This window comes from Lepidochelys kempii, chromosome 14 (assembly GCF_965140285.1).
Source record: "Lepidochelys kempii isolate rLepKem1 chromosome 14, rLepKem1.hap1, whole genome shotgun sequence".
Classification (NCBI taxonomy): Eukaryota; Metazoa; Chordata; order Testudines; family Cheloniidae; genus Lepidochelys; species Lepidochelys kempii.
This window is the reverse complement of record NC_136393.1, coordinates 47,097,512-47,124,603: the sequence shown is the minus strand read 5'-3', so window position 1 is coordinate 47,124,603 and position 27,092 is coordinate 47,097,512. Positions and strand designations below refer to the sequence as shown.

The 27,092-nt window shown below is 49.9% G+C and overlaps 1 protein-coding gene across 1 annotated transcript; it reads right to left on the bottom strand.

The window, feature by feature from the left end:
• Positions 1–1,201: 1,201 nt before the first annotated feature.
• Positions 1,202–26,356, bottom strand: LOC140897898 (uncharacterized). Its single transcript, XM_078848378.1, has 12 exons — positions 26,273–26,356; positions 23,497–23,585; positions 22,692–22,818; positions 19,088–19,186; positions 17,075–18,726; positions 16,125–16,242; positions 11,795–12,061; positions 11,399–11,683; positions 8,616–8,704; positions 7,830–7,956; positions 3,763–3,861; positions 1,202–3,400 (listed from the first exon to the last, which is right to left on the bottom strand). The coding sequence occupies exons 2-12, from the start codon at positions 23,572–23,574 to the stop codon at positions 1,935–1,937; spliced, it is 4,407 nt and encodes a 1,468-aa protein (XP_078704504.1). The 5' UTR covers positions 23,575–23,585; positions 26,273–26,356; the 3' UTR covers positions 1,202–1,934.
• Positions 26,357–27,092: the final 736 nt, after the last annotated feature.

Sequence of the window (27,092 nt, the reverse complement as noted above, 5' to 3'; positions counted from 1 at the left end):
CCACCTGTCAAATTCAAACAGGGAAAACACACTATAGCATAGTTCCCTGACTCAAAATAGCCCTAAAACTCTTCTATGAAATCATGGAACATGTGCTCTTCACTCTGTGAAAGCATGTAAAGACTCCAAGCCCTGGAGGGTAAGTGACCTAGAGAAATTGGAATATTGGGCCGAAAGAAATCTAATGAGGTTAAACATGCACAAGTGCAGAGTTCTGCACTTACGATGGAAAAATCCTATGCACCGCTTTTCCGGCCCCTGCTTCTCTTCATTTACATATAATTTGAAAAGTTCCCAATATAACTGCTCTTCAGCAAAACCCATAGCAACATGAGAACAACTGGCAATGATACAATCTGTATCATTGGTGACTAACAATAACTTTGCAATAGGAGGAATGGTATAAATGGTTCCTCATGGGACAATAAAAAGGACAAATAGGTCCATCTCAAGAGGGCGAACTGCAAAAGGAAAAAATGGGGCACTCATCTGGATAAGCTGAGGGATAACGGTGTAGCAAACAGTTCAAACAGCATTCCAAGTTACTACATAGGAATCAGGAAAAGTATTAAAGAAAAAAAGTATTGACAGCCCTAGAGGTTTTTATGGTGTTGATCTCCCTTGCAGATTGTCTGATGGCTAACATGGGCTGAGTGCCAAGAGAAGGTATTCCCACACTCACTGCATTCGTAGGGCCTCTCCTTTGTGTGGATTTTCTGATGACTAGAAAGGGCTGAGCTGCTAGAGAAGGTTTTCCCATACTCACTGCATTTGTAGGGCCTTTCCCCTGTGTGGATTCTCTGATGATTAGAAAGTTCTGATCTTTGAGTCAAGCTTTTCCCACACTCACGGCATTGCTAGGGCCTGTCAAGGTTCCTTCCCCACTCTGAACGCTAGGGTACAGAGGTGGGGACCTGCATGAAAACCCCCAAAAATTATTTTTACCAGCTTAGGTTAAAACTTCCCCAAGGTACAAACTAGTTTAGCTTCTGCCCTTGGACTTTATTGCAGCCACCACCAAGCGTCTAACAAATATATAACATGGAAAGAGCTCGCTTGGAAACATCTTTCCCCCAAAAATGCTCCCCAAACCCTACACCCCCTTTCCTGGGGAAGGCTTGATAAAAATCCTCACCAATTTGCATAAGTGAACACAGATCCAAAACGCTTGGATCTTAAGAACAATGAAAAAGCAAGCAGGTTCTTAAAAGAAGAATTTTAATTGAAGAAAAAAAGTAAAAGAATTACCTCTGTAAAATCAGGATGGTAAATACCTGACAGGGTAATCAGATTCAAAACACAGAGAATCCCTCTAGGCAAAACCTTAAGTTACAAAAAGACATAAAAACAGGCATCTACATTCCATTCAGCACAGCTTATTTTACCAACCATTTCAATAAAACAGAAGCTAACGCATATCTAGCTAGATTACTTACTAAGTTCAAAGACTCCATTCCTTTCTGGTCCCGGCAAAAGCATCACACAGACAGAGAGAACCTTTGTTTCTCCCCCCACTCCAGCTTTGAAAGTATCTTGTCTCCTTATTGGTCATTTTGGTCAGGTGCCAGCGAGGTTATCCTAGCTTCTTAACCCTTTACAGGTGAAAGGGTTTTTCCTCTGGCCAGGAGGGATTTTAAAGATGTTTACCCTTCCCCTTATATTTATGACAGATACAATCTGTATCATTGGTGACTAACAATAACTTTGCAATAAGAGGAATGGTATAAATGGGATACTCCCTGGTTCCTGATAGGAAGCGCACACTCGAATTACTCATGGGACAAGAGAAAGGACAAATAGGTCCACCTCAAGAGGGCGAACTGCAAAGGCAAAAATGGGGCACTCATCTGGACAAGCTGAGGGATAACGTGCTGCAAACAGTTCAAACAGCTTTAAAAGCTACTATGTGGGAATCAGGAAAAGTATTGATAGCCCTAGAGGTTTTTATGGTGTTGATCTCCGTTGCAGATTCTCTGATGGCTAACATAGGCTGAGTGCCAAGAGAAGGTTTTCCCACACTCACTGCATTTGTAGGGCCTCTCCTTTGTGTGGATTTTCTGATGTTTAGAAAGGCCTGAGCTGCTCGTGAAGCTTTTGGCACACTCACTGCATTCGTAGGGCCTCTCTCCTGTGTGGATTCTCTGATGCTGAAAAAGTCCTGATCTTTGAATGAAGGTTTTCCCACACTCACTGCATTCGTAGGGCCTCTCCCCTGTGTGGATTCTCTGATGGTAAAAAAGGCCTGATGTTTGAACGAAGCTTTTCCCACACTCACTGCATTCATAGGGCCTCTCCCCTGTGTGGATTCTCTGATGCTGAAGAAGGCCTGATCTTTGACTAAAGCTTTTCCCACACTCACTGCATTCGTAGGGCCTCTCCCCTGTGTGGATTCTCTGATGTTTAGAAAGGGCTGAGCTGCTCGTGAGGCTTTTCCCACACTCACTGCATTCGAAGGGCCTCTCCCCTGTGTGCATTCTCTGATGTTTAGAAAGGGCTGAGCTGCTCGTGAGGCTTTTCCCACATAAACTGCATTCGTAGGGACTCTCCCCTCTGTGGATTCTCTGATGCTGAAAAAGGCTTGATCTTTGAATGAAGCTTTTCCCACACTCACTGCATTCATAGGGCCTCTCCCCTGTGTGGATTCTATGATGGTAAAAAAGGCCTGATATTTGAATGAAGGTTTTTCCACATTCACTGCATTCATAGGGCCTCTCCCCTGTGTGGATTCTCTGATGCTGAAAAAGGGCTGATCTTTGAGTGAAGCTTTTCCCACACTCACTGCATTCGTAGGGCCTCTCCCCGGTGTGGATTTTCTGATGCTGAAAAAGGGCTGATCTTTGAGTGAAGCTTTTCCCACACTCACTGCATTCGTAGGGCCTCTCCCCTGTGTGGATTCTCTGATGAGTAGAAAGGGCTGAGCTCCTAGTGAATCTTTTCCCACACTCATGGCATTCATAGGGCCTCTCCCCTGTGTGGATTCTCTGATGTACAGAACGGTCTGAGCTCCTGATGAAGCTTTTCCCACATTCACTGCATTCGTAGGGCCTCTCCCCGGTGTGGATTTTCTGATGCTGAAAAAGGGCTGATCTTTGAGTGAAGCTTTTCCCACATTCACTGCATGTATTTTTCCTCTTTCTCCTCAGGATTTCCTGCTGGGTTGTGGTTTCTTTGAGGCCCTGCTGAGTTCCCCGACAGGAAATAAATTCACCCATTTTCTCCAATGGCTGGTTTCCCTGCTCTCTTTCTAGTCTGTGATGCATAGCACAGGGTTTTCCCTGCTCATGACTCCTGGACACATTCCTTTTCCATCTTTGCGATAATTCTCTGTGTTTATCCACTTGCTCAACATTTTCCTGATGAGAATTCTGCTTCTCTTTCTCACAAAGCATTGCATCACCTGCTGTGATAAGAGATAGAAACCTCAAACAGGGATGGAAAGGGGAAGACCAAACGAAAACAAGTGGTAGAGAGGGGTCAAATAAAAATCGGGTACTCAACTCCCCCAAACTCTTCCACCAAATAGGAGAGAGGAGGGGGATCAATTCAGCCTTCACATCCCATCCAAATTCACAGGGGGAAGGGAGGAAACTTCTGCCTTGTGTCTGCTAGGATATATAGGACGCCATGAGCTATATTTACCCTGAGGATACGTCCCCTGCTAGAGACAATAATGAACTGAGAGACCTCCCAACACTTTGTAAGGCATCCCAGAGGTTTCCTTCAGGCACTTATAGATTCTCAGTTGGTTTAATGTTTCCTCACCTGTGCAGGGAGCTCTCAGGATCTCTCTTTCCTCTGAGAGCCATGGCTCTTCCCCTTGTTCCAGCTGGGAGATCACATCAGGTTTGGAAACTGGAAACCCTGCTCAGATGAAAAAAAACCAAGGACTTCAGTTGATGTCACAAGACTTTGTCATAAAAAAAACAAATATTCTATTAAAAAACATTCTATTAACTTCAGTGCTTAGTGTGAGCTGGTGTGCCTGGGGCAGTCCCTCACTGAAAAGGCCAAGGTCAGGGCAGGCTAAAAAAGGGATAGCATATGCTCCCCCAACTGGTGGTTAACAGTGAAGTTAAACTCACCGACCAGTCACAAACTGCTTCTCATCACCCACACTGGTTACCGAGAAGCTGAAAAAAGAAATCACACAGCCCTCTTTATTGCATTCCAGTTCTCTGACTCCCAGTCAGCACCTAGGTCCACTACAGTGAGAGGTTATTTAAAAACTCTGCTCACAAACAAAATGTCCTTCTGATCCCAAAGGATCAGCACCAGTACCAGGTCACGATAGGTTTGGATCTTACCCAAAATACCATGCTGCCAGCCAATCCTTTAGCATCTAAACTAAAGATTTAAACAAAAGAAAGACAGAAAGAAGTGAAATGGGAAAGCAGTCAGGTTCATTCTGAAATCTATATATCAGGTTCTTAGCAGTACTGGTGAGTTAGTGGCTTGAGAGTCCATCTGGAACACATCCACAGCTTGGATGGGTCATTCAGTCCTTTGTTCAAGGCTTCAGTTTGTAGAGAAGTTGCTCCAGAGGTAGGAAGAGGGGATTGAAGACAAAAGGGAGATGATGCAGCTACCCTTTATATGCCTTTTGCCATGTGGCTTATACTTCCTGTGCCCCAAACACAAGTGTCACAGCACATGCCATGGAAAAGCCTTGGAGTTCTCAGTACACAGGCGCACCCCTGGATGTCTTGCTGACTCAATAGGTGTATCCCCTTGGTCCTTTCCATGGGCTCATTGTACAGCTGATGACCCTTGATGGGCCATCGAACAGGCTAGGCAGTGCTGACGCCAATATGTCTGGGGGTGTCACCCAGAAACACTACACAAGTCTGGAAATACAAATATACCCTACATCTCTATATCTCACAATACAAAGGTGATACAAAGAGAAACAAAATGATCATACCTGGAAAATCATATTTTCACTGACAGCTTACATGGCACATCTAGCAGGATTCATTGCAATTTTAATTATTTTATTAATACCAAAATTCATATTGGTATTAATAATAAAATAATAATAATATAAAGAATCTCACAATTCCACTTAGTGTCACACTGAGTAAACCAATGAATTCCCAGGACCAGCTCCCCAGGTCCTTTAAGATGCCAAATACCCTGGGAACACATCCAGACAGACATTGTGTCAGTCTGTACCTGTTTGTTCACTCTTCTGGAAAATTATGATCAATTTGGGACATAGTATGGCTTGTGAGATATCATTTGAAATCACACAATCTACGTGATATTATCCTCCTGTTAAAATGCGGAGCAACACTGTAAGTAAAGTTATGAGATTTTACTGTATGATATTACTGAAAAGTTATAATTTTGGGGAACACCCACAGACCAGTTCCCTCAGAGGCAGCAAGGCAAACAGCTGGTCAAATAGCCATTCTCCGGAAGTGGGAAGGTGTGAAGAAGACATTTACATTCCTTCAAAGGGACCACTCGAAGCTCATATCTACAACAGACAGCCTGTCACCATCACTCAGCTGAGAACTGAAGTTGTTTCTAGTACAAAGAACTGAACTCTAAAAAGAGGTGAGAAAAATGCTTGAGACTCTCTCTCTCCCCCCCCCTTTCCCTCTGTTCATGACAACTCCTGAAGAAGTGAACTTGGGCGTCGGGGCGGGTTAGGGGAGTCCTGGCTGAAAGGACAGCCACCAGCCTGTCTCAACGTATGGTGAGAGAAACATTTGTTTTGAATCCGTTTTAGCTTGTTAAGTTAGATGTTTGTGTTTTATCTTGCATTTCTTTTGTAAACAATTCTGACTTTTAGGCCTCATTACCTGTAGTCACTTAAAATCTTTATTTCTCGGTAGTTAACAATTTGGTTTTATTGTTTTATCTAACCAGTGTGTTTGTATTAAAGTGTGTTGGAAATTCCATCTGGAATAATGAAGCTGGTGCATGTCATTTTCCACTGATGAAATGACAGACTTTGTATGAGTTTGCATTGTTCAGCCGTGTGCTGTACAATGCAAGACGCACATTCCTAGGGGAAAGTCTGGGAGCAGAGAAGTTTCTGAGGTTCTCCCATGGTGTACTGTAATTTGAGCGTCGCTGACTAGCAGCAGTCAATACTGTGAAGCTGGGAGCGAGTTACATGCTGGGAACTGCGTGTTAACTGCCCAGGAGTGGCTGTTCTCACAGTAAAGCAGCGTAAAAGGCACCGCAGGTTGGGGAACTGAGGGGAAACAGCTGTTCAACAGTCCAGATTGTACTGTGGTTAACGTCACAGACACTTAAAGAGTCTCCAAAAACAGACACAGACACTCAATATCAAAGAGTCTCCGAAAACAGAGAAAGTAAATCCATGTTCCAGAAATAGAAGACTCCAGACAGAGGGCAAGTCTCCCTGGCATTGCTTCTTGCTGACAGAAAAGTCCAGAGACAATGAGTCAGTCCTGGGGAAGCCGGGAACAGTAAACATGGGCTCAGTGGAGAAAGGGAACAGGAAGGGTAGGGATATTACTGAATGCAGGAGCTCACCAGTACTAGATGTCAGGATAGCACGTATTGCAGCCCATTGGAAAACATAATCCCAACTATACATAGAAAATGATAGGGTCTAAATTAGCTGTTTCCACTCAAGAGTGGGATCTTGGAGTCCTTGTGGAGAGTTCTCTGAAAACGTTCACTCAAGGTGCAGAGGCAGTCAAAAAGCAAACAGAATGTTGGGAATCATTAAGAAAGGGATGGATAAGAAGACAGAAAATATCATATTGCTTCTCTATAAATCCATGGTACGCCCACATCTTGAATATTGCATGCAAATGTGGTTGCCACATCTCAAAAAAGATAGACTGGAATTGGAAGAGGTTCAGAAAAGGGAAAAAATATGATTAGGAGTATGGAAGAACTTCCGTATGAGGAGAGATGAAAAAGACTGGGCCTTTTCAGCTTAGAAAAGAGACGAAAGGGGGATATGAGAGAGGTCTATAAAATCATGGCCACTCTCGAAAGACTGGACCCTGGGCTACATGGACCTTTGGTCTGACCCAGTGTGGCCGCTCTTATGTACTAGGGAATCTAGTGAGCCCAGTGTAACGGGAGGGAGTAGGAAAATCCCTGGGTGTGGAGAACACTGGGAAATTAGAAGCTATAATTCAGGAGCAACAGATGCTAATTAGTGTAGAAAAGCAGAATGTGAAAAATAAGAATCGGGGTCATGTGACAATGAGGTAATCAAAAATCCAAGGAGCCTGCAGAGAAGAGAGGTGGTGGCTATCACACGTGCGGATGGAGAAGCAAGACTCTCCATTTCTCAGGAAGTTTCACTACCACCATAAGCCATTTTCACACGCTGCAGTGCAATCCAGACCAGTGAGGACTTGTGTCATCTGTAATCCTGGGTGAGATTCAATGTTCTGCTGTTGGAGCTCCCCTGTCTGGATACCCCCAGCCAGCATTCAAGGACGCATTGGGTGTCTGTGTGATAAGTAGCCCTGGACCAGCAGCTCTGACTCCAGCAGCCTGCTTGTTACACCCCAAGCACATTCTGGTTCGGGTGGAGGTGGCTCAGGGTTTCCGAGAAGGCCGGGGGTAGGAAGCTTCTGTTCGTTATGCTGGACCTAAGCCCCAGTTTTACTTGAGCAAAAAGAGATATCTGACACTGTGCGTTAGTCCTCCTGTGCTCTGTTCCCAAAGTGTTCTTCAGCAGGGGAAGAGGTCTCTGGTCGTGTGTGTGTGTGTTACTGGCATATTGGGGTGATGCTGAAACAGGATAGAGCAGAGATGCCATTGGGGGGTGGCGTGAACCGTATCTCTTTATTTCCTCTTCCAAGAACTGAGGGGACAGGAATCCTTACCCAGCGAGGTCACATTCTTATAGTTCTCCTGCATGACATCTCTGTAGAGAGCTCTCTGAGCAGGGTGCAGCAGAGCCCACTCTTCCCTGGTGAAATACACAGCCACCTCCGCGAAGGTCACCGGCCCCTGAGACAGCAAAAGTCCAAAACTCAGTACCTGCTGCCCCACTATCTGTGTGGGAGAGGAGCCAATCAAATGGAAGCTCTGGGTGGATCACGGTCAGAGTCCCACCCCCACCTTGCTCAGAGCATCCTGGAACCACCAGGGTGAGGGAAAGAAGAGAGAGTCCCTCCTCTCTCCCACCAGATCCATCACACACCTACTAGCCACAGACTGATACAGGAAATGGAGTCGCTAGCAGGGTCCAGGGACAGCTCCCTGGTAGGAAGTCCAACACGCTCCTCAGTGCGAGTAGCTGGATATGAAGGGAGGGGAATCTCCCCTAAGCCTGACCGGCACGGCACCCGCTGGTTAGTCGGGTCAGGCTCCTGCACTATGAGTCTGGTTAATTTTCCTAGCCCCATGTAGGTGGATTATTTTCTGTTCAACAAATTAGAGCATTTCCACCTCCCAACCTCATGCGTCTGATCCCAGAATCTAGGCCACTTATTCAATAACTCCCAGCAGGTTTACCACCCCCTGTCCTCCTCCCGTTCTCCACCTTGTGGATTTCCTGCCCTGGACCAACCTCCAAACCAGACTGCGCAAACCTTCCCGTCTCTGGTGTATTTGCTGTCCCCCTCCCTCCAGAAGGAACCCACCCAAAACTCCCCAGTAATCCCTACCTGAGCTGGCTCCACTGCAGCAATTTCTCTTCCCCGTCCCATGGGAGGATGGGAGGAGCTGGCGTGAAACATGGACGTCGTTCTGCAGCCTGGGAGGGTGAGAAGCGTAATTGTGGGGTTTTCAGAACAGGCTTTAGTTAATTTCACATCAGAATTCCCCCAGGGCCCTTTCCCTGCAGACAGATATCCTAGATTCTGCCCTGCTGGAAAAATGCTTGATCTCTTTATTTCAGTGTAGACCTGGCCCCTCCCGGCAGGCTAAGCCCACAGAGACATTTTTAACCTCCCTTCTCCCTCCCCCCACCCCGTAACAAAGTCTCTGAACACAATGCTAGAAAAGAGCAGAACCAAAGGAGTCACTCCAGGGGATTCCCTCGGACATGGACCCCACGGCAGCCACAACCGAGCAGGGGGAATATGGAGTAAGGAACTGGCTTTTCCCCTGTCTGATCCTTTTCTTCTTCACTGGAAAGTGATTCTGCCCAGGGATGCTGCAACACATGTGTCTGGGTGGACTGGAGCTGGAAATCTCTCTTCCCACTCATTTCTACCACTGCCCCTTTCAGTCTCTCCTTCCCCTGTCCTCTCTCCCTGCCTCTCTGGCTGGGAAAGTCCCATTCCTGGGTTCTTTGCAACCCCACCACTGGATTTTCTCCTGGCAATTGCTAATGGGAGGAGGAATGAGGAGGGGCTGTTTGTGCAGAGTCACTTTCTTGCCAGTCCCCAGCACTTTCCCTGAGATCCTTCAGTTACCTGAAGTTTGTGGCTCAGAATTTGTATTAACAGAGCCCAGGTCTGCCCCAAGGGGCTAGTACCAGCTGGAGAAAGTCAGCACCTGGGCCAGGCAGAGAAGAAGCTTTAATTAAGGTCACTTTCCAGCACAGAATTCCTGCTAGGGTAGCAGCAGCTGCTAAACCTGGTCTCCCAAATCACAATGGAGGCTGCAGCGTTTGACCCAAGAAGCTGAACCCCAATATCCTTAGGAGAGAGGGACAGAGCCTTTGAGCAGCCTTCCCTCCTTTAGCTCTCTGGGGAGAGCAACTAATGAGAGCACCTCCTCACAGGGAGAATTGCTAATCTCATTTGCCCCACTGTTCATCTGGAGTCACTCCTTGTCCTTCCATACAGTGACTCTGGATTAACAGTGGTCTCAATGAAACCAGATTTCAGAAAGGATGAGTCCAGAGTGCTGTGGAAGAGGTCACTGTATGGCAGTGCTAACCCCCTTCCCACCTCCCTCACCCCCCAGATCTAGGAGAAGGACTCAGGGCACAAATTTAGTAGCAGCCCCCAGAGCCTCTTCCATGCCCTTTGCCTGGGACCCCCCTCCTCCCATTTTGCAGATTAGAGAGAGGAAAGTGGAAAATCAGAGGGATTTTATATCAGTTGTTGAGAGGAGGTAAAATTGGAGCGTATTTCACATCAATCTTTGAAAAATGAATCGAGAGGAAATGGGCAACAGTTGCAAACATTTTATTTCCATGTTGAAAAATCTGAGAAAAGGTGTAAATCTGAGATTTTGTTAGTATTTTATAATTAGAGAGACAGGGAAAATCTCAGGGCATATTCAATTAGAAATGGACAACTAGAGAAAATGTGGGACAAATATTTAGGGTATTTCATAACAATCTTTGAGATATGCAGAGAATACGTGTCACAAACTAAGTAATTGATAACATGAGAGAAAAACACCAAGATCAGAGGGAATTTTATATTGCTATGAAATAGCTAGTTGGAAAAAGGGGACTGTTTGACTGGATTTTATATGACTGTGCAATACGTAAACAGAAAGTGATGGTTCCCCGTCTGCCATCATTCACAGGGGTAGCAAGGAGCCCTTTGAGGAGGCGATATAAGAGGGCACAGGAGGAGGAGCGGGGGGAAGGCTTCCTGGGTGAGGGAAGGGGGCAGCAGTGGGGGATGGGCAGATGAGGGTCAACGGATAGCTGGGGGCAATTGTGTTGGTAGTTTGGGGCCAGCAAGTGGGATTGGGAAACCGGGGTCTGGGCAGTCTCCACGGGGGGCACTTGCTCCTCGCTTCCCCCACCCTGACAGAGAAGAGGATCCCATCCCCACTCCAGGGGCAGCCATGTTTTGGGGACCGACTCAGGGAACAATTTCTCACCTAGACACGGACAAATCGCTGCAGATAAAATGGGTGGGAAAATGCCCCACACCGGAGATGTTAAATTGACATTTGAGAAAAGGGGAAGAACTGGAGAGAATTTGTATCAGGGTGTGAGCGGCACCAGCGGGGAAAGGATCCAATTCACTCACCTCCCGCCCCCCCTTCTCCCCCGGGGGTTTCCTGAGGCTGCACAGGGACCGTTCAAGGCCCCCCCCGGACCCCCCCCGGTCCCGGCGGCGCGGGGCAGGGCCTGGCTGCGGCTCCCCTGGGGCTGGGCAGCCCCGAGGCGTCTCCCAGGTGCGGCAGGACGCGGCCCCGCGGAGGAACGAGCTCCTGGCCGCAGCCTGGGGCCGGGCCGCCTCCGGGGGGGGCCGCTCGCTGCCCCCGTCCCCTCCCGGGCCTGCCCGGGCCCTGTTGCCGGCAGAGAGCGGCCCCCCAGCCCGGCCCCGCGGGGTCGGGGTCTCCCAGCCTCGCCCCTTAACCCGCTGCCCCGTCCAGACCCCGCCGGGGGGCGCTGGGCTCCCGCTGGGACAGCAGCTCCGAGCCCCCCCGGGCGCGGCCCCCCCCGGGAGCAGGTCCCGGCGCCGCCCGAGGCCGGGTCCCCGCGGACACTGGGGCAGCGTCACCGCCCCGCCCCCGGGGCTCGCTCCGGTACCTGGAGGCGGCAGCTCGGCAGCGGGGCGGGCAGGGCCCGGGGCGGCCCCAGCGGGAGCAGGGCGCGGGCCGGGCGCGGGGGGGTTAATGAAGGTCGCCCCGGCACAGACCCTGCCGCTCAGCCCGCTCCTGCAGCAGCCGGTGAGCTCTGCCTCTGCGCACGCGCGACTTCCGCCCACCTGCACTTGCGCATGCGTAGAGCTGGAGCAACACAAAGCGCTTCCCCGCCTTGGGAGAGGCGTCCTCCCCGATAAAACGTCACTTCCGCTCGCGGGAGAGTCAGGAACTACATCTCCCAGCAGGCCCCAGGTCGCTTCCGCCTTCTCTCGCTTCGGTCAGGCAGGTGCCGGGACCAGCCTGATTCCCTCCGGCCCCTCCCCCAGCCGGCGCCTCTCACACCCGCCCCCCCGCGGCCCGTTGCTGGGGCTCCCGGGGGCGCCGCAGGCCGAGGGGCGGCTTCTGCCCCGCGTCGGGACGTGCCCCGGGGGCAGGTGTCGAGCCGGGCGGGCTCTGTGAGATCGCGCCCCGGGGCGGCCGCTGCCGGCGGGGAGCCCGGTCTCGGCCCGCGGCGCCTGTGGCAGGGCTCGGCGCGGAAACGGGCCCGCGGCCGGCGCGACGGACCGGGGCGGAGTGTCCGGAGCCGCTTTGGTCTTTTCACGGCCTCCTTTAGAAGCAAGGTGGGAGCTCTGGCTGCGGGCGGGCAGCGACTTCTTACCCCGAGCAGTTCCCCAGAGCTGCGAGGGGCCCCGGCTGCTGGCCCTGTGGCGTTCTGAGCACCAGTTGCTGGCTCTTCTTACCATTGTGCTAGGCACACAGGGTGGCTAGACACAGTCAGTAGGTCTTAAGTCGTCTTAAGTCTTGCACTGATACCCCACATCCACCATCTGGCATAAGGTACATAGTAGCAAAGAATCTGATCAGTCCCTCAGGATAAGTCGATTGGCTATTAGCCAAGATAATCAGGGATGCGGGCCCATGCTCTGCACGTCCCTCAACCGTCCTTTGGCAGATGCTGGGAGTGGACAATGGGATGGTTCAGTGAGTCCTTGACTGGTCTGAGCATTCCCTTAGAAGCACCTGGCATTGGCCACTGTCACAAGGCAGGATACTAGATTAGGTGGACTATTGGTCTGACCACCAATATTTACAGCACTGGTGGATCGACTCAAAACAAAGTTTTCACACTAGGTCAGAAATTCAGTCAGAGTGGAAGTCAGATGATTGAACAGAATAAACATCTGCTCTAAAAATGAGAAGAAAAAATTAGAATGAAAAATTCAGGGAATCCCAGCAGCAGATTAGACAACTTGGGACACTGCTATGAGACTCGATGCATTCAGAAACAGTGATAAGGGATTCTTTGTGTCTGAGGGGATATCTGTACCATGTTTCCCTGAATTCAGTCTCAGGGATTATCTACACTGGCAAGTTAAAGAGCTCTAAGTTGCTGGCTCAGGGGCGTGAAAAATCACCCCCTCCCCCTCACGGAGCGCAGCACGTTTGAGTGCTTTAAAGCGCTAGTGTGGACAGGCTCGGCTCCCAGTGCTCGGACCTAATCCCCTCGTCGAGGTGGATTACCAGGAGCACTGGCACCCGCGACAGCCCTTTGAAATTTGGAGTGTAGACAGAGCCTCAGTAGGTTACATCAGACAAAGAGGAGATATATTGACTAGGCACGGGGATGCCTGTGCCTTTAAGAACCCAGCCCTGTGCCTTTGAGAACCCAGTCCTGGGAAGCCGATGCTGAGAGGTTCTGCCTGGGAGAGGGGAAATAAAAAAGCCTCTCGCTTCCCCAAGAAACTATTTTGCAAGCCCTTGTGTCTCAGTCCCACTGGGGTAACTGCTGCCCCCTGTGCCCCTGCCTGTGCCGGGTTTTGCCCTCTGACACCCTCTGCCAGCGCCTCGCTCCTGGGCTTAACTCTGCCTCCTCCCCCCATCCCTGATTTTCCCTTTAGCCCCTCTCCTCATGCTGCCTCCAGCTGCTTGACCCCCCTGACCAGTCAATTTCTGTCCGCTGCTCAGACCCTGGCCACCCCCCTCTTCCGATTCGCCCCCTTGGCAACTTTTTAACCCCTGTCAAAAGCCGTCCGCAGAATCTTACGGCTAAGAAGGGCAGGGTGAAGGGCAGCGGCTTTAGCAGATATACGGCTCAGTACCCGGTAAGTAGCACATTTCTATGCAGAGCAATTTACTACACTACACCTGGAGCACCCGACTGGCTGAACAGAGCTCGAGGAGGGGGCGAGCTGCTGGCCCCAGCCCAAATTCACTCATCAGGCACAAGGGCAAACTTTTCTTAAAGGAGCCACATCCTTTTGTTTGTCCCTCTGCCCAGCACTAAAGGGATCTGCAGCTGGTTTCTCCTGGCTGGAGGGGGAGCACAGGTCCTGGGGGAGACACCAGGGTGGGCTGAGGATGGCTGGCTCGGTCCTTGGTCCAGCCCAGAAGCTGCCTGCCTATCTCCCCCCAACCTCCTGCCGAGAGGCTGCCCACCCCATCTCCCCACCCCTCCTCGCCCGGAGTGGCGCGGTGCGAGGCTAGGGCCGGCTGGCAGGGAACCTGCTCTGGCCCCGGTGCGCGCTGCTGCCACCCCGGAGCCGCTTTAGGTAAGTGGTGCCGGGCCGAAGCCCAAACCCCTCCTGCCCCCCAACTCCCTGCCTTAAGCCCGCTGCCGCACCCCTCCTGCACTCCAAACCCTTTCCCTGTCCACCCTCATACACCCAACACACCTCCTCTGCCTCAATCCCTTGCCCTGAGTCTGTTCCTGCATCCCTAATCCTCTCCCACACCCCACACTTCCTCCCGCACCCCAGCCCCCTGCCCCACATAGAATTTCCCCACCCAGATGTGGCCCTCAGCCCAAAAAGTTTGCCCACCCCTGCTTTGAGCCTCAGAATACTTCTATTGACTCTTGAGTCCCCGTCAGCACTCGATTTGGTTGGGGTCCTGCCAGGTGTTTTGAAGGATAAAGACCTTATTTGCAAGCTCTTTGAAGCAGGGATCTGTCTGCAAACTCCAAGCCATGTGTTAATGTGCCCCAGGGCTTGTAAAAATGGTTTTTGAGTTGGTGACACACGCGCACAATGTGAATCCAGGAGAACTTGAACTTTGCCTGTTTCTCCAGGGCTCTGTTGTACTTGCACCGCATGGGTCCTAAACACACATTTAAAATCCCCCAAACCAACCACTGGATGTTTCGCTTCCCTTCGTATTCTCAGTGTTGTCACTTGTTTGTTTGTGGGTTTGTTTTGCCATTTGTGTCGCTTTATTACTTATTGTTACTCTTCTATGTGTGTAAAACATTAGTCAAATTTAGAGTGGACATGGCAGAGAAATTCTATAAGCCTGAGTGAATGCCTCTTACAATCTTTTCAGATACCGGAAAGGACAGTATTAATATTTACAAGGAGAGCATGACTATTTCTAGTTGACTCACAGATCTGTTTAGCATCTTAAGACTGCGCGATATGTGCAGATAATATGTATGCAAGAGGGTTAGCTTTACAATAGTTAGCTAATGGTACAAATGACTTTTGGAAAGCTCATTAAGTGGTCCGCTGAGACCCTCAGCAATTTTCAAGTGGTCTGCGGAAAGAAAAGTTTAAGAACCCCTGCTCTACGCTAAAGGTATGAATCTCCTCTTGCACTGGGTGAGAGTCAGGAGTGACTCCATAGAAGCCAAGGGAATCTATAAACTGGGGGGAGCGCAGAATTCAGCCCTAAATACTTGGAGGAGCTTCACAGACACCCAGTGTAAAGCAAAGACACGCTAGGATGCTCCTTGGCTGGGATGGAGGGGGAAGAGGTATATTCATTCACATCTCCTTTCCTTCCTGGCCCAGAGAGAAAAGGCCCCATACCTTGTTCCCCACCTTCATGAGCCAGCTAGCCTGCAACCCTGGTGCTAGATTGGAGCCAGTGCCCCAGTAGGGTAAAACCCCTTATCCCATTTCTGAACCCCGGAGCCAGCCAGCCAGCCCCCTTCCCTGGGGTCGGATCAGAGCCGGCACGCTCTCTATGGAAAGGCCCCATATCCATTCCCCGCCCCTCTGGGCCAGCCAGTCAAGTGTCAAGTGAAATTCCAGAGCAGGTGACATCTGATTATTCAGAATCAGGACAATAGATTCTCCCAGCACATTCTCCTCTGATCCATTCAAACATACTTCACTCAGCGCTGTCTCAAGAGTCAGTTATGTTATTTTCAACATTTTCAGTATACTAGGATCTGAATAATGGGGGGGGGGGTGCGAAATGACACTTTTTGTTCCGGCCCCTGCTTCTCTTCTTTTACATATCATTTGAAAAGTTCCCAACATAACTGCTCTTCAGCAAAACCCATGAGAACAACTGGCAATGATACAATCTGTATCATTGATGACTAACAATAACTTTGCAATAGGAGGAATGGTATAAATGTGATGCTCCCTGGTTCCTGATAGGAAGCGCACACTCAAATTACTCATGGGACAATAAAAAGGACAAATAGGTCCACCTCAAGAAGGCGAACTGCAAAAGTCAAAAATGGGGCACTCATCTGGATAAGCTGAGGGATAACGGTGCAGCAAACAGTTCAAACAGCATTCCAAGTTACTATGCAGGAATCAGGAGAAGTATTAAAGAAAAAAAGTACTGATAGCCCTAGAGGTTTTTATGGTGTTGATCTCCCTTGCAGATTCTCTGATGGCTAATGTGGGCTGAGTGCCAAGAGAAGGTATTCCCACACTCACTGCATTCGTAGGGCCTCTCCTTTGTGTGGATTTTCCGATGACTAGAAAGGTCTGAGCTGCTAGAGAAGGTTTTCCCACACTCACTGCATTTGTAGGGCCTTTCCCCTGTGTGGATTCTCTGATGATTAGAAAGTTCTGATCTTTGAGTCAAGCTTTTCCCACACTCACGGCATTCCTAGGGCCTGTCAAGGTTCCTTCCCCACTCTGAACTCTAGGGTACAGATGTGGGGACCTGCATGAAAACCCCCGAAGCTTATTTTTACCAGCTTAGGTTAAAACTTCCCCAAGGTACCAATTAGTTTACCTTTTGCCCTCGGACTTTACTGCTGCCACCACCAAGCATTTAACAAATATATAACAGGGAAAGAGCCCGCTTGGAAACGTCTTTCCCCCAAAAGTCCTCCCCAAACCCTACACCCCCTTCCCTGGGGAAGGCTTGATAAAAATCCTAACCAATTTGCAAAGGTGAACACAGACCCAAACCCTTGGATCTTAAGAACAATGAAAAAGCAAGCAGGTTCTTAAAAGAAGAATTTTAATTGAAGGAAAAAAGTAAAAGAATCACGTCTGTAAAATCAGGATGGTAAATACCTTACAGGGTAATCAGATTCAAAACATAGAGAATCCCTCCAGGCAAAACCTTAAGTTACAAAAAGACACAAAAACAGGAATCTACATTCCATTCAGCACAGCTTATTTTATCAGCCATTTCAACAAAACAGAATCTACAGCATATCTAGTTAGCTTACTTACTAAGTTCTAACACTCCATTCCTTTCTGTTCCTGGCAAAAGCATGACACAGACAGAGCCTTTGTTTGTCCCCCCCCCTGCAGCTTTGAAAGTATCTTGTCTCCTCATTAGACATTGTGGTCAGGTGCCAGCGAGGTTATCCTAGCTTCTTAACCCTTTACAGGTGAAAGGGTTTTTCCTCTGGCAGGGAGGCATTTTAAAGGTGTTTACCCTTCCCTTTATATTTATGACAGAGCCTCTCCCCTGTGTGGATTCTCTGATGATTAGAAAGGCCTGAGCTTTTATTGAAAGTTTTCTCACACTCACTGCATTTGTAGGGCCTCTCCCCTGTGTGGATTGTCTGATGCCTAGAAAAGGATGAGCTCCAAATGAAGGTTTTCCCACACTCACGGCATTCATAAGGCCTCTCCCCTGTGTGGATTCTCTGATGATTAGAAAGGGCTGACCTGCTAGTGAAGGTTTTCCCACACCCACTGCATTCATAGGGTCTCTCCCCTGTGTGGATTCTCTGATGGCTAGAAAGGTCTGATCTTTGAATGAAGCTTTTCCCACACTCACTGCATTTATAGGGCCTTTCCCCTGTGTGGATTCTCTGATGCTTAGAAAGGGCTAAGCTGCTAGTGAAGCTTTTCCCACACTCACTGCATTCATAGGGCCTCTCCCCTGTGTGGATTCTCTGATGCTCAAAAAGGTGTGATCTTTGAATGAAGCTTTTCCCACACTCACTACATTCATAGGGCCTCTCCCCTGTGTGGATTCTCTGATGGCAAAAAAGGTGTGATCTTTGAATGAAGCTTTTCCCACACTCACTGCATTCATAGGGTCTCTCCCCTGTGTGGATTCTCTGATGCTGAAAAAATACTGATTTTTTACTAAAGCTTTTCCCACACTCACTGCATTTGTAGGGCGTTTCCCCTGTGTGGATTCTCTGATGCTTAGAAAGGGCTAAGCTGCTAGTGAAGGTTTTCCCACACTCACTGCATTCATAGGGCCTCTCCCCTGTGTGGATACTCTGATGGTCAAAAAGGTGTGATCTTTGAATGAAGCTTTTCCCACACTCACTACATTCATAGGGCCTCTCCCCTGTGTGGATTCTCTGATGCTCAAAAAGGTGTGATCTTTGAATGAAGCTTTTCCCACACTCACTGCATTCATAGGATCTCTCCCCTTTGTGGATTCTCTGATGCTGAAAAAGTGCTGATCTTTGAATGAAGCTTTTCCCACACTCACTGCATGCATAGGGCCTCTCCCCTTTGTGGATTCTCTGATGCTCAGAAAGGCCTGATCTTTGAGTGAAGCTTTTCCCACACTCACTGCATTCATAGGGTCTCTCCCCTGTGTGGATTCTCTGATGCTGAAAAAGTGCTGATCTTTGAATGAAGCTTTTCCCACACTCACTGCATTCATAGAGCCTCTCCCCTTTGTGGATTCTCTGATGCTCAGAAAGGCCTGATCTTTGAGTGAAGCTTTTCCCACACTCACTGCATTCATAGGGCCTCTCCCCTGTGTGGATTCTCTGATGGTCAGAAAGGCTTGATCTTTGAGTGAAGCTTTTCCCACACTCACTGCATGTATTTTTCCTCCTTCTCCTGAGGATTTCCTGCTGGGTTGTGGTTTCCTTGAGGCCCTGCTGAGTTCCCCGACACGAAATAAATTTACCCATTTTCTCCAATGGCTGGTTTCCCTGTTCTCTTTCTGGTCTGTGATGAATCGCAAAGGATTTTCCCTGCTCATGACTCCTGGACACATTCCTTTTCCATCTTTGCGATAATTCTCTGTGTTTATCCACTTGTTCAACATTTTCCTGCTGAGAATTCTGCTCCTCCTTCTCACAAAGAATTGCATCACCTGCTGTGATAGAGAGAGAAACCTCAAACAGGGATGGAACGGGGAAGACGAAACGAAAACATGTGCTGGAGAGGGGTCAAATAAAAATCAGGTCCTGAACTCCCCCAAACTCTTCCACCAAATAGGAGAGAGGAGCGGGATCAATTCAGCCTTCACATCCCATCCAAATTCACAGGGGGAAGGGAGGAAACTTCTGCCTGGTGTCTGCTAGGATCTATAGGAAGCCATGAGCTATATTTACCCTGAGGATACGACCCCTGCTAGAGACAATAATGAACTGAGAGACCTCCCAAGACTTTGTAGGGCATCCCAGAGGTTTCTTTCAGGCCCTCATAGATTCTGAGTTGGTTGAATGTTTCCTCACCTGTGCAGGGAGCTCTCAGGATCTCTCTTTCCTCTGGGACCCATGGTTCTTCCCCTTGTTCCAGCTGGGAGATCACATCAGGTTTGGAAACTGGAAACCCTGCTCAGATGAAAAAAACAAATGTCTTCAGTTGATGTCACAAGACTTTGTCATAAAAAAAACAAACATTCTATTAAAAAACATTCTATTAACTTCAGTGCTTAGTGTGAGCTGGTGTGCCTGGGGCAGTCCCTCACTGAAAAGGCCAAGGTCAGGGCAGGCTGAAAAAGGGATAGCATATGATTCCCAAACTGGTGGTGAACACTGAAGTTAAACTCACCGACCAGTCACAAACTGCTTCTCCTCACCCACACTGGTTACCGAGAAGCTGAAAAAAGAAATCACACAGCCCCCTTTATTGCATTCCAGTTCTCTGAGTCCCACTCAGCACGGAGGTCCACTGCAGTCAGAGGTTATTTAAAAACTCTGCTCACAAAGAAAATGTTCTTCTGATCCCAAAGGGTTAGCACCAGTACCAGGTCACGATACGTTTGGATCTTACCCAAAATACCATGCTGCCAGCCAATCCTTTAGCATCTAAACTAAAGGTTTAAACAAAAGAAAGACAGAAAGAAGTGAAATGGGAAAGTAGTCAGGTTCATTCTGAAATCTGTATATCAGGTTCTCAGAAGTACTGGTGAGTTAGTGGCTTGAAAGTCTATCTGGAACACAGCCACAGCTTGGATGGGTCATTCAGTCCTTTGTTCAAGGCTTCAGTTTGTAGAGAAGTTGCTCCAGAGGTAGGAAGAGGGATTGAAGACAAAAGGGAGATGATGCAGCTACCCTGTTTATATGCCTTTTGCCATGTGGCTTGTACTTCCTGTGCCCCAAACACAAGTTTCAAACCACATGGCATGGAAAAGCCTTGGAGTTCTCAGTACACAGGCGCACCCCTGCATGTCTTGCTGACTGAATAGGTGTATCCCCTTGGTCCTTTCCATGGGCTCATTGTACAGCTGATGACCCTGGATGGGCCATCGAACAGGCTAGGCAGTGCTGACGCCAATATGTCTGGAGGTGTCACCCAGAAACACTACACAAGTCTGGAAATACAAATATACCCTACATCTCTATATCTCACAATACAAAGGTGATACAAAGAGAAACAAAATGATCATACCTGGAAAATCATATTTTCACTGACAGCTTACATGGCACATCTAGCAGGATTCATTGCAATTTTATCATATTGGTATTAATTATATAGTAATAATAATAATAATAAAAGAGTCTCACAATTCCACATAGTGTCACACTGAGTAAACCAGTGAATTCCCAGGACCAGCTCCCCAGGTCCTTTAAGATGCCAAATACCCACACATCGGCTGGGAAGAAACACAGACAGACATTGTGTCAGTCTGTACCCCTATGTTCACTCTTCCGGAAAATTATGATCAATTTGGGACATAGTATGGCTTGTGAGATATCATTTGAAATCACATAATCTACTGAATATTATCCTCCTGTTAAAATGTGGAGCAACACTGTAAGTAAAGTTATGAGATTTTACTGTATGATATTACTGAAAAGTTATAATTTTGGGGAACACCCACAGACCAGTTCCCTCAGAGGCCGCAAGGCAAACAGCTGGTCAAATAGCCATTCTGCGGCAGTGGGAAGGTGTGAAGAAGACATTTACATTCCTTGAAAGGGACCACTCGAAGCTCATATCTACAACAGACAGCCTGTCACCATCACTCAGCTGAGAACTGAAGTTGTTTCTAGTACAAAGGACTGAACTATAAAAAGAGGTGAGCAAAATACTTGAGACTCTCTCTCTCTCTCCCCCCTTTCCCTCTGTTCATGACAACTCCTGAAGAAGTGAAGTTGGGCGGCAGGGGCAGGTTAGGGGAGTCCTGGCTGAAAGGACAGCCACCAGCCTGTCTCAACATATGGTGAGAGAAACATTTGCTTTGAATCCGTTTTAGCTTTTTAAGTTAGATGTTAGTTTGTGTTTTATCTTGCATTTCTTTTGTAAACAATTCTGACTTTTAGGCCTCATTGCCTGTAGTCACTTAAAATCTTTTTTTTTTCGGTAGTTAAGAAGTTGGTTTTATTGTTTTATCTAACCAGTGTGTTTGTATTAAAGTGTGTTGGAAACTCCATTTGGAATAACGAGGCTGGTGCATGTCATTTTCCACTGACAAAATGACAGACTTCGTATGAGTTTGCATTGTTCAGCAGTGTGCTGGACAATGCAAGATACACATTTCTGGGGGAAAGGTAAGGGATATTACTGAATGCAGGAGCTCAGCAGTACTAGATGTCAGGATAGCACGTATTGCAGCCCATTGGAAAACACAATCCCAATTATACATAGAAAATGATAGGGTCTAAATTAGCTGTTTCCACTCAAGAGCGGGATCTTGGAGTCCCTGTGGAGAGTTCTCTGAAAACGTTCCCTCTAGGTAAGGAGGCAGTCAAAAAGCAAACAGAATGTTGGGAATCATTAAGAAAGGGATCGATAAGAAGACAGAAAATATTATATTGCTTCTCTATAAATCCATGGTACGCCCACATCTTGAATACAGCATGCAAATGTGGTTGCCACATCTCAAAAAAGATAGACTGGAATTGGAAGAGGTTCAGAAAAGGGAAAAAATATGATTAGGGGTATGGAAGAGCTTTCGTATGAGGAGAGATGAAAAAGACTAGGCCTTTTCAGTTTAGAAAAGAGACGAAAGGGGGATATGAGAGAGGTCTATAAAATCATGGCCACTCTTGAAAGACAGGACACTGGGTTACATGGACCTTTGGTTTGACCCAGCGTGGATGCTCTTATGTACTAGGGAATCTAGTGAGCCCAGTGTAACGGGAGGGAGTAGGAAAATCCCTGGGTGTGGAGAACACTGGGAAATTAGAAGCTATAATTCAGGAGCAACAGATGCTAATTAGTGTAGAAAAGCAGAATGTGAAAAATAAAAATCGGGGTCATGTGACAATGAGGTAATCAAAAATCCAAGGAGCCTGCAGAGAAGAGAGGTGGTGGCTATCACACGTGCGGATGGAGAAGCAAGACTCTCCATGTCTCAGGAAGTTTCACTACCAACATAAGCCATTTTCACACGCTGCATTGCAATCCAGACCAGTGAGGACTTGTGTCATCTGTAATCCTGAGTGAGATTCAATGTTCTGCTGTTGGAGCTCCCCTGTCTGGATACCCCCAGCCAGCATTCAAGGACGCATTGGGTGTCTGTGCGATAAGTAGCCCTGGACCAGCAGCTCTGACTCCAGCAGCCTGCTTGTTACACCCCAAGCACATTCTGGTCCGGGTGGAGTAGGCTCAGGGTTTCCGAGAAGGCCGGGGGTAGGAAGCTTCTGTTGGTTATGCTGGACCTAAGCCCCAGTTTTACTTGAGCAAAAAGAGATATCTGAAACTGTGCGATACTGCTCCTGTGCTCTGTTCCCAAAGTGTTCTTCAGCAGGGGAAGGTCTCTGGTCGTGTGTGTTACTGGCATATTGGGGTGATGCTGAAACAGGACAGAGCAGAGTTGCCATTGGGGGGTGGCGTGAACCGTATCTCTTCATTTCCCCTTCCAAAAACTGAGGGGACGGGAATCCTTACCCAGCGAGGTCACATTCTTATAGTTCTCCTGCATGACATCTCTGTAGAGAGCTCTCTGAGCAGGGTGCAGCAGAGCCCACTCTTCCCTGGTGAAATACACAGCCACCTCCGCGAAGGTCATCAGCCCCTGAGAGAGCAAAAGTCCAACACTCAGTAGCTGCTGCCCCACTATTTGTGTGGGAGAGGAGCGAATCAAATGGAAGCTCTGGGTGGATCACGGTCAGAGTCCTACCCCCACCTCGCTCAGAGCATCCTGGAACCACCAGGGTGAGGAGACGAAGACAGAGCCCCACCTCTCTCCCACCAGATCCATCACACACCTACTAGCCACAGACTGATACAGGAGATGGAGCCCCCAGCAGGCTCCAGGGAGAGCTCCCTGGTAGGAAGTCAAACACGCTCCTCAGTGCGAGGAGCTGGATATGAAGGGAGGGGAATCTCCCCTAAGCCTGACTGGTGGGTGCCCCCTTCATATCTCACGGCACAAGCGGGTTAGTCGGGTCAGGCTCCCGCACTATGAGTCTGGTTAGTTTTCCTAGCCCCATGTAAGTGGGTTATTTTCTGATCAACAAATTAGAGCATTTCCACCTCCCAACTCATGGGTCTGTTCCCAGAATCTAGGCCACTTATTCAATAACTCCTAGCAGGTTTGCCACCCCCCGTCCTCCTCCCTTTCTCCACCTTGTGGATTTCTTGCCCCGGACCAACCTCCAAACCAGACTGCGCAAACCTTCCCATCTCTGGTGTATTTGCTGTCCCCCTCCCTCCAGAAGGAACCCACCCAAAACTCCCCAATAATCCCTACCTGAGCTGAGTCCACTGCAGCCATTACTCTTCCCTGTCCGATGGGAGGATGGGAGGAGCTGAGGTGGAGGATGGACATCGTTCTGCAGCCTGGGAGGGCGAGAAGCGTAATTGTGGGGGTTTCGAACAGGCTTTAGTTAATTTCACATCAGAATTCCCCCAGGGCCCTTTCCCTGCAGACAGATATCCTAGATTCTGCCGTGCTGGAAAAATGCTTGATCTCTTTATTACAGTGTAGACCTGGCCCCTCCTGCCAGGCTAAGCCCACAGAGACATTTTTAACCTCCCTTCTCCCTCCCCCCACCCCGTAACAAAGTCTCTCAACACATTGCTAAAAAAGAGCAAAACCAAAGGAGTCACTCTGGGGGATTCCCTCGGACATGGACCCCACGGCAGCCACAACCGAGCAGGGGGAATATGGAGTCAGGAACTGGCTTTTCCTCTGTCTGATCCTTTTCTTGTTCACTGGAAAGTGATTCTGCCCAGGGATGCTGCAACACATGTGTCTGGGTGGAGTAGAGCTGGAAATCTCTCTTCCCACTCATTTCTACCACTGCCGCTTTCAGTCTCTCCTTCAAATGTCCTCTCTCCCTGCCTCTCTGGCTAGGAAAGTCCCATTCCTGGATTCTTCGCAATCCCATGGCTGCATTTTCTCCTGGCAATTGCTAATGGGAGGAGAAATGAGGAGGGGCTGTTTGTGCAGAGTCACTTTCTTGCCAGTCCCCAGCACTTTCTCTGAGATCCTTCAGTTACCTGAAGTTTGTGGCTCAGAATTTGTATTAACAGAGCCCAGGTCTGCCCCAAGGGGCTGGTACCAGCTGGAGAAAGTCAGCACCTGGGCCGGGCAGAGAAGAAGCTTTAATTAAGGTAACTTCCCAGCACAGAAGCCCCGCTAGGGTAGGAGCAGCTGCTAAACCTGGTCTCCCAGATCACAATGGAGGCTGCAGTGTCTGACCCAGGAAGCTGAACCCCAATATCCTTAGGAGAGAGGGACAGAGCCTTTGAGCAGCCTTCCCTCCTTTAGCTCTCTGGGGAGAGCAACTAATGAGAGCACCTCCTCACAGGGAGAATTGCTAATCTCATTTGCCCCACTGTTCATCTGGAGTGACTCTGGATTAACAATGGTCTCAATGAAACCAGATTTCAGAAAGGATGAGTCCAGAGTGCTGTGGAAGAGGTCACTGTGTAGCAGTGCTAACCCCCTTCCCACCTCCCTCACCCCCCAGATCTAGGAGAAGGACTCGGGACACAAATTTAGTAGCAGTCCCCAGAGCCTCTGCCATGCCCTTTGCCTGGGACCCCCCTCCTCCCATTTTGCAAATTAGAGAGAGGAAAGTGGAAAATCAGAGGGATTTTATATCAGTTGTTGATAGGAGGTAAAATCTGAGTGTATTTCACATCAATATTTGAAAAATGAATAGAGAGGAAATGGGCAAGAGTTTCAAACATTTTATTTCCATGTTGAAGAATCTGAGAAAAGGTGTAAATCTGAGATTTTCTTCGTATTTTATAATTAAGGGAGACAGGGAAAATCTCAGGGCATATTCAATTAGAAATGGACAACTAAATAAAAAGTGGGGCAAATGTTTAGGGTATTTCATAACAATCTTTGATCTGCAAAGAATACATGTCACAAAGTAAATAATTGATAACATGAAAAAAAAACCACCAAGATCACAGGGAATTTTATATTGCTATGAAATAACTAGTTGGAAAAGGGGGACTGTTTGACTGGATTTTATATGACTGTGTAATACATAAACAGAAAGTGATGGTTCCCCGTCTGCCTCCATTCACAGGGGCAGCAGGGAGACCTTTGAGGAGGCGATTTAAGAGAGCATAGGAGGAGGAGGAGCTGGAAGGCTTCCTGGGTGAGGGAAGGGGGCAGCAGTGGGGGATGGGCAGGTGAGGGTCAATGGATAGCTGGGGGCAACTGTGTTGGCAGTTTGGGGCCAGCAAGTGGGATTGGGAAACCGGGGTCTGGGCAGTCTCCACGGGGGACACTTGCTCCTCGCTTCCCCCACCCTGGCGGAGAAGAGGCGTCTCATCCCATCCCCACTCCAGGGGCAGACATGTTTTGGGCACGACTCAGGGAACAATTTCTCACCTAGACACGGACAAATCGCTGCAGATAAAATGGGTGAGAAAATCCCCCACACCAGAGATTTGAAATTGACATTTGAGAAAAGGGGAAGAACTGGAGAGAATTTGTATCAGGGTGTGAGAGGCACCAGCGGGGAAAGGATCCAATTCACTCACCTCCCGCCCCCCCTTCTCCCCCGGGGGTTTCCTGAGGCTGCACAGGGACCGTTCAAGGCCCCCCCCGGACCCCCCCCAGGAGCCCCCCCGGTCCCGGCGGCGCGGGGCAGGGCCTGGCTGCGGCTCCCCTGGGGCTGGGCAGCCCCGAGGCGTCTCCCAGGTGCGGCAGGACGCGGCCCCGCGGAGGAACGAGCTCCTGGCCGCAGCCTGGGGCCGGGCCGCCTCCGGGGGGGGCCGCTCGCTGCCCCCGTCCCCTCCCGGGCCTGCCCGGGCCCTGTTGCCGGCAGAGAGCGGCCCCCCAGCCCGGCCCCGCGGGGTCGGGGTCTCCCAGCCTCGCCCCTTAACCCGCTGCCCCGTCCAGACCCCGCCGGGGGGCGCTGGGCTCCCGCTGGGACAGCAGCTCCGAGCCCCCCCGGGCGCGGCCCCCCCCGGGAGCAGGTCCCGGCGCCGCCCGAGGCCGGGTCCCCGCGGACACTGGGGCAGCGTCACCGCCCCGCCCCCGGGGCTCGCTCCGGTACCTGGAGGCGGCAGCTCGGCAGCGGGGCGGGCAGGGCCCGGGGCGGCCCCAGCGGGAGCAGGGCGCGGGCCGGGCGCGGGGGGGTTAATGAAGGTCGCCCCGGCACAGACCCTGCCGCTCAGCCCGCTCCCGCAGCAGCCGGTGAGCTCTGCCTCTGCGCACGCGCGACTTCCGCCCACCTGCATTTGCGCATGCCCACAGCTCGAGCGACACAAAACGCTTCTCCGCCTTAGAAGAGGCGCCAACGGCTCCGCGCGAGCTCGGCTCGGTCTCTCCGATATGGCGTCACTTCCGCTAGTGAGAGAGTAAGGAACTACATCTCCCAGCGTGCCCCGGGGGCGCTTCCGCCTTCTTCAGCTTCGGTTTGGGCAGGTGCCGGGACCAGCCTGATTCCCTCCGGCCCCTCCCCCACCCGGCGCCTCTCACACCCGCCCCCGCCCCCCCGCGGCCCGTTGCTGGGGCTCCCGGGGGCGCCGCAGGCCGAGGGGCGGCTTCTGCCCCGCGTCGGGACGTGCCCCGGGGGCAGGTGTCGAGCCGGGCGGGCTCTGTGAGATCGCGCCCCGGGGCGGCCGCTGCCGGCGGGGAGCCCGGTCTCGGCCCGCGGCGCCTGCGGCAGGAGGGACCCTGGCCAGGAGGAGGTGCTCTGTGCCCTGGCGAGCTCCTTCCCTGGAGCCGCTGCGCCGGTGAGTCTCCCCCTCGCTCCAGGGCCTCTGGCTTGGGGGAGATTTTCTGGCCAGAAGCAGCAGGAGAGCAATGTATGTGTAATATAACTATGTGAAAACCCCCCACCTTTCCCTCTTGCCCCCCAGGCCACGAGGGTA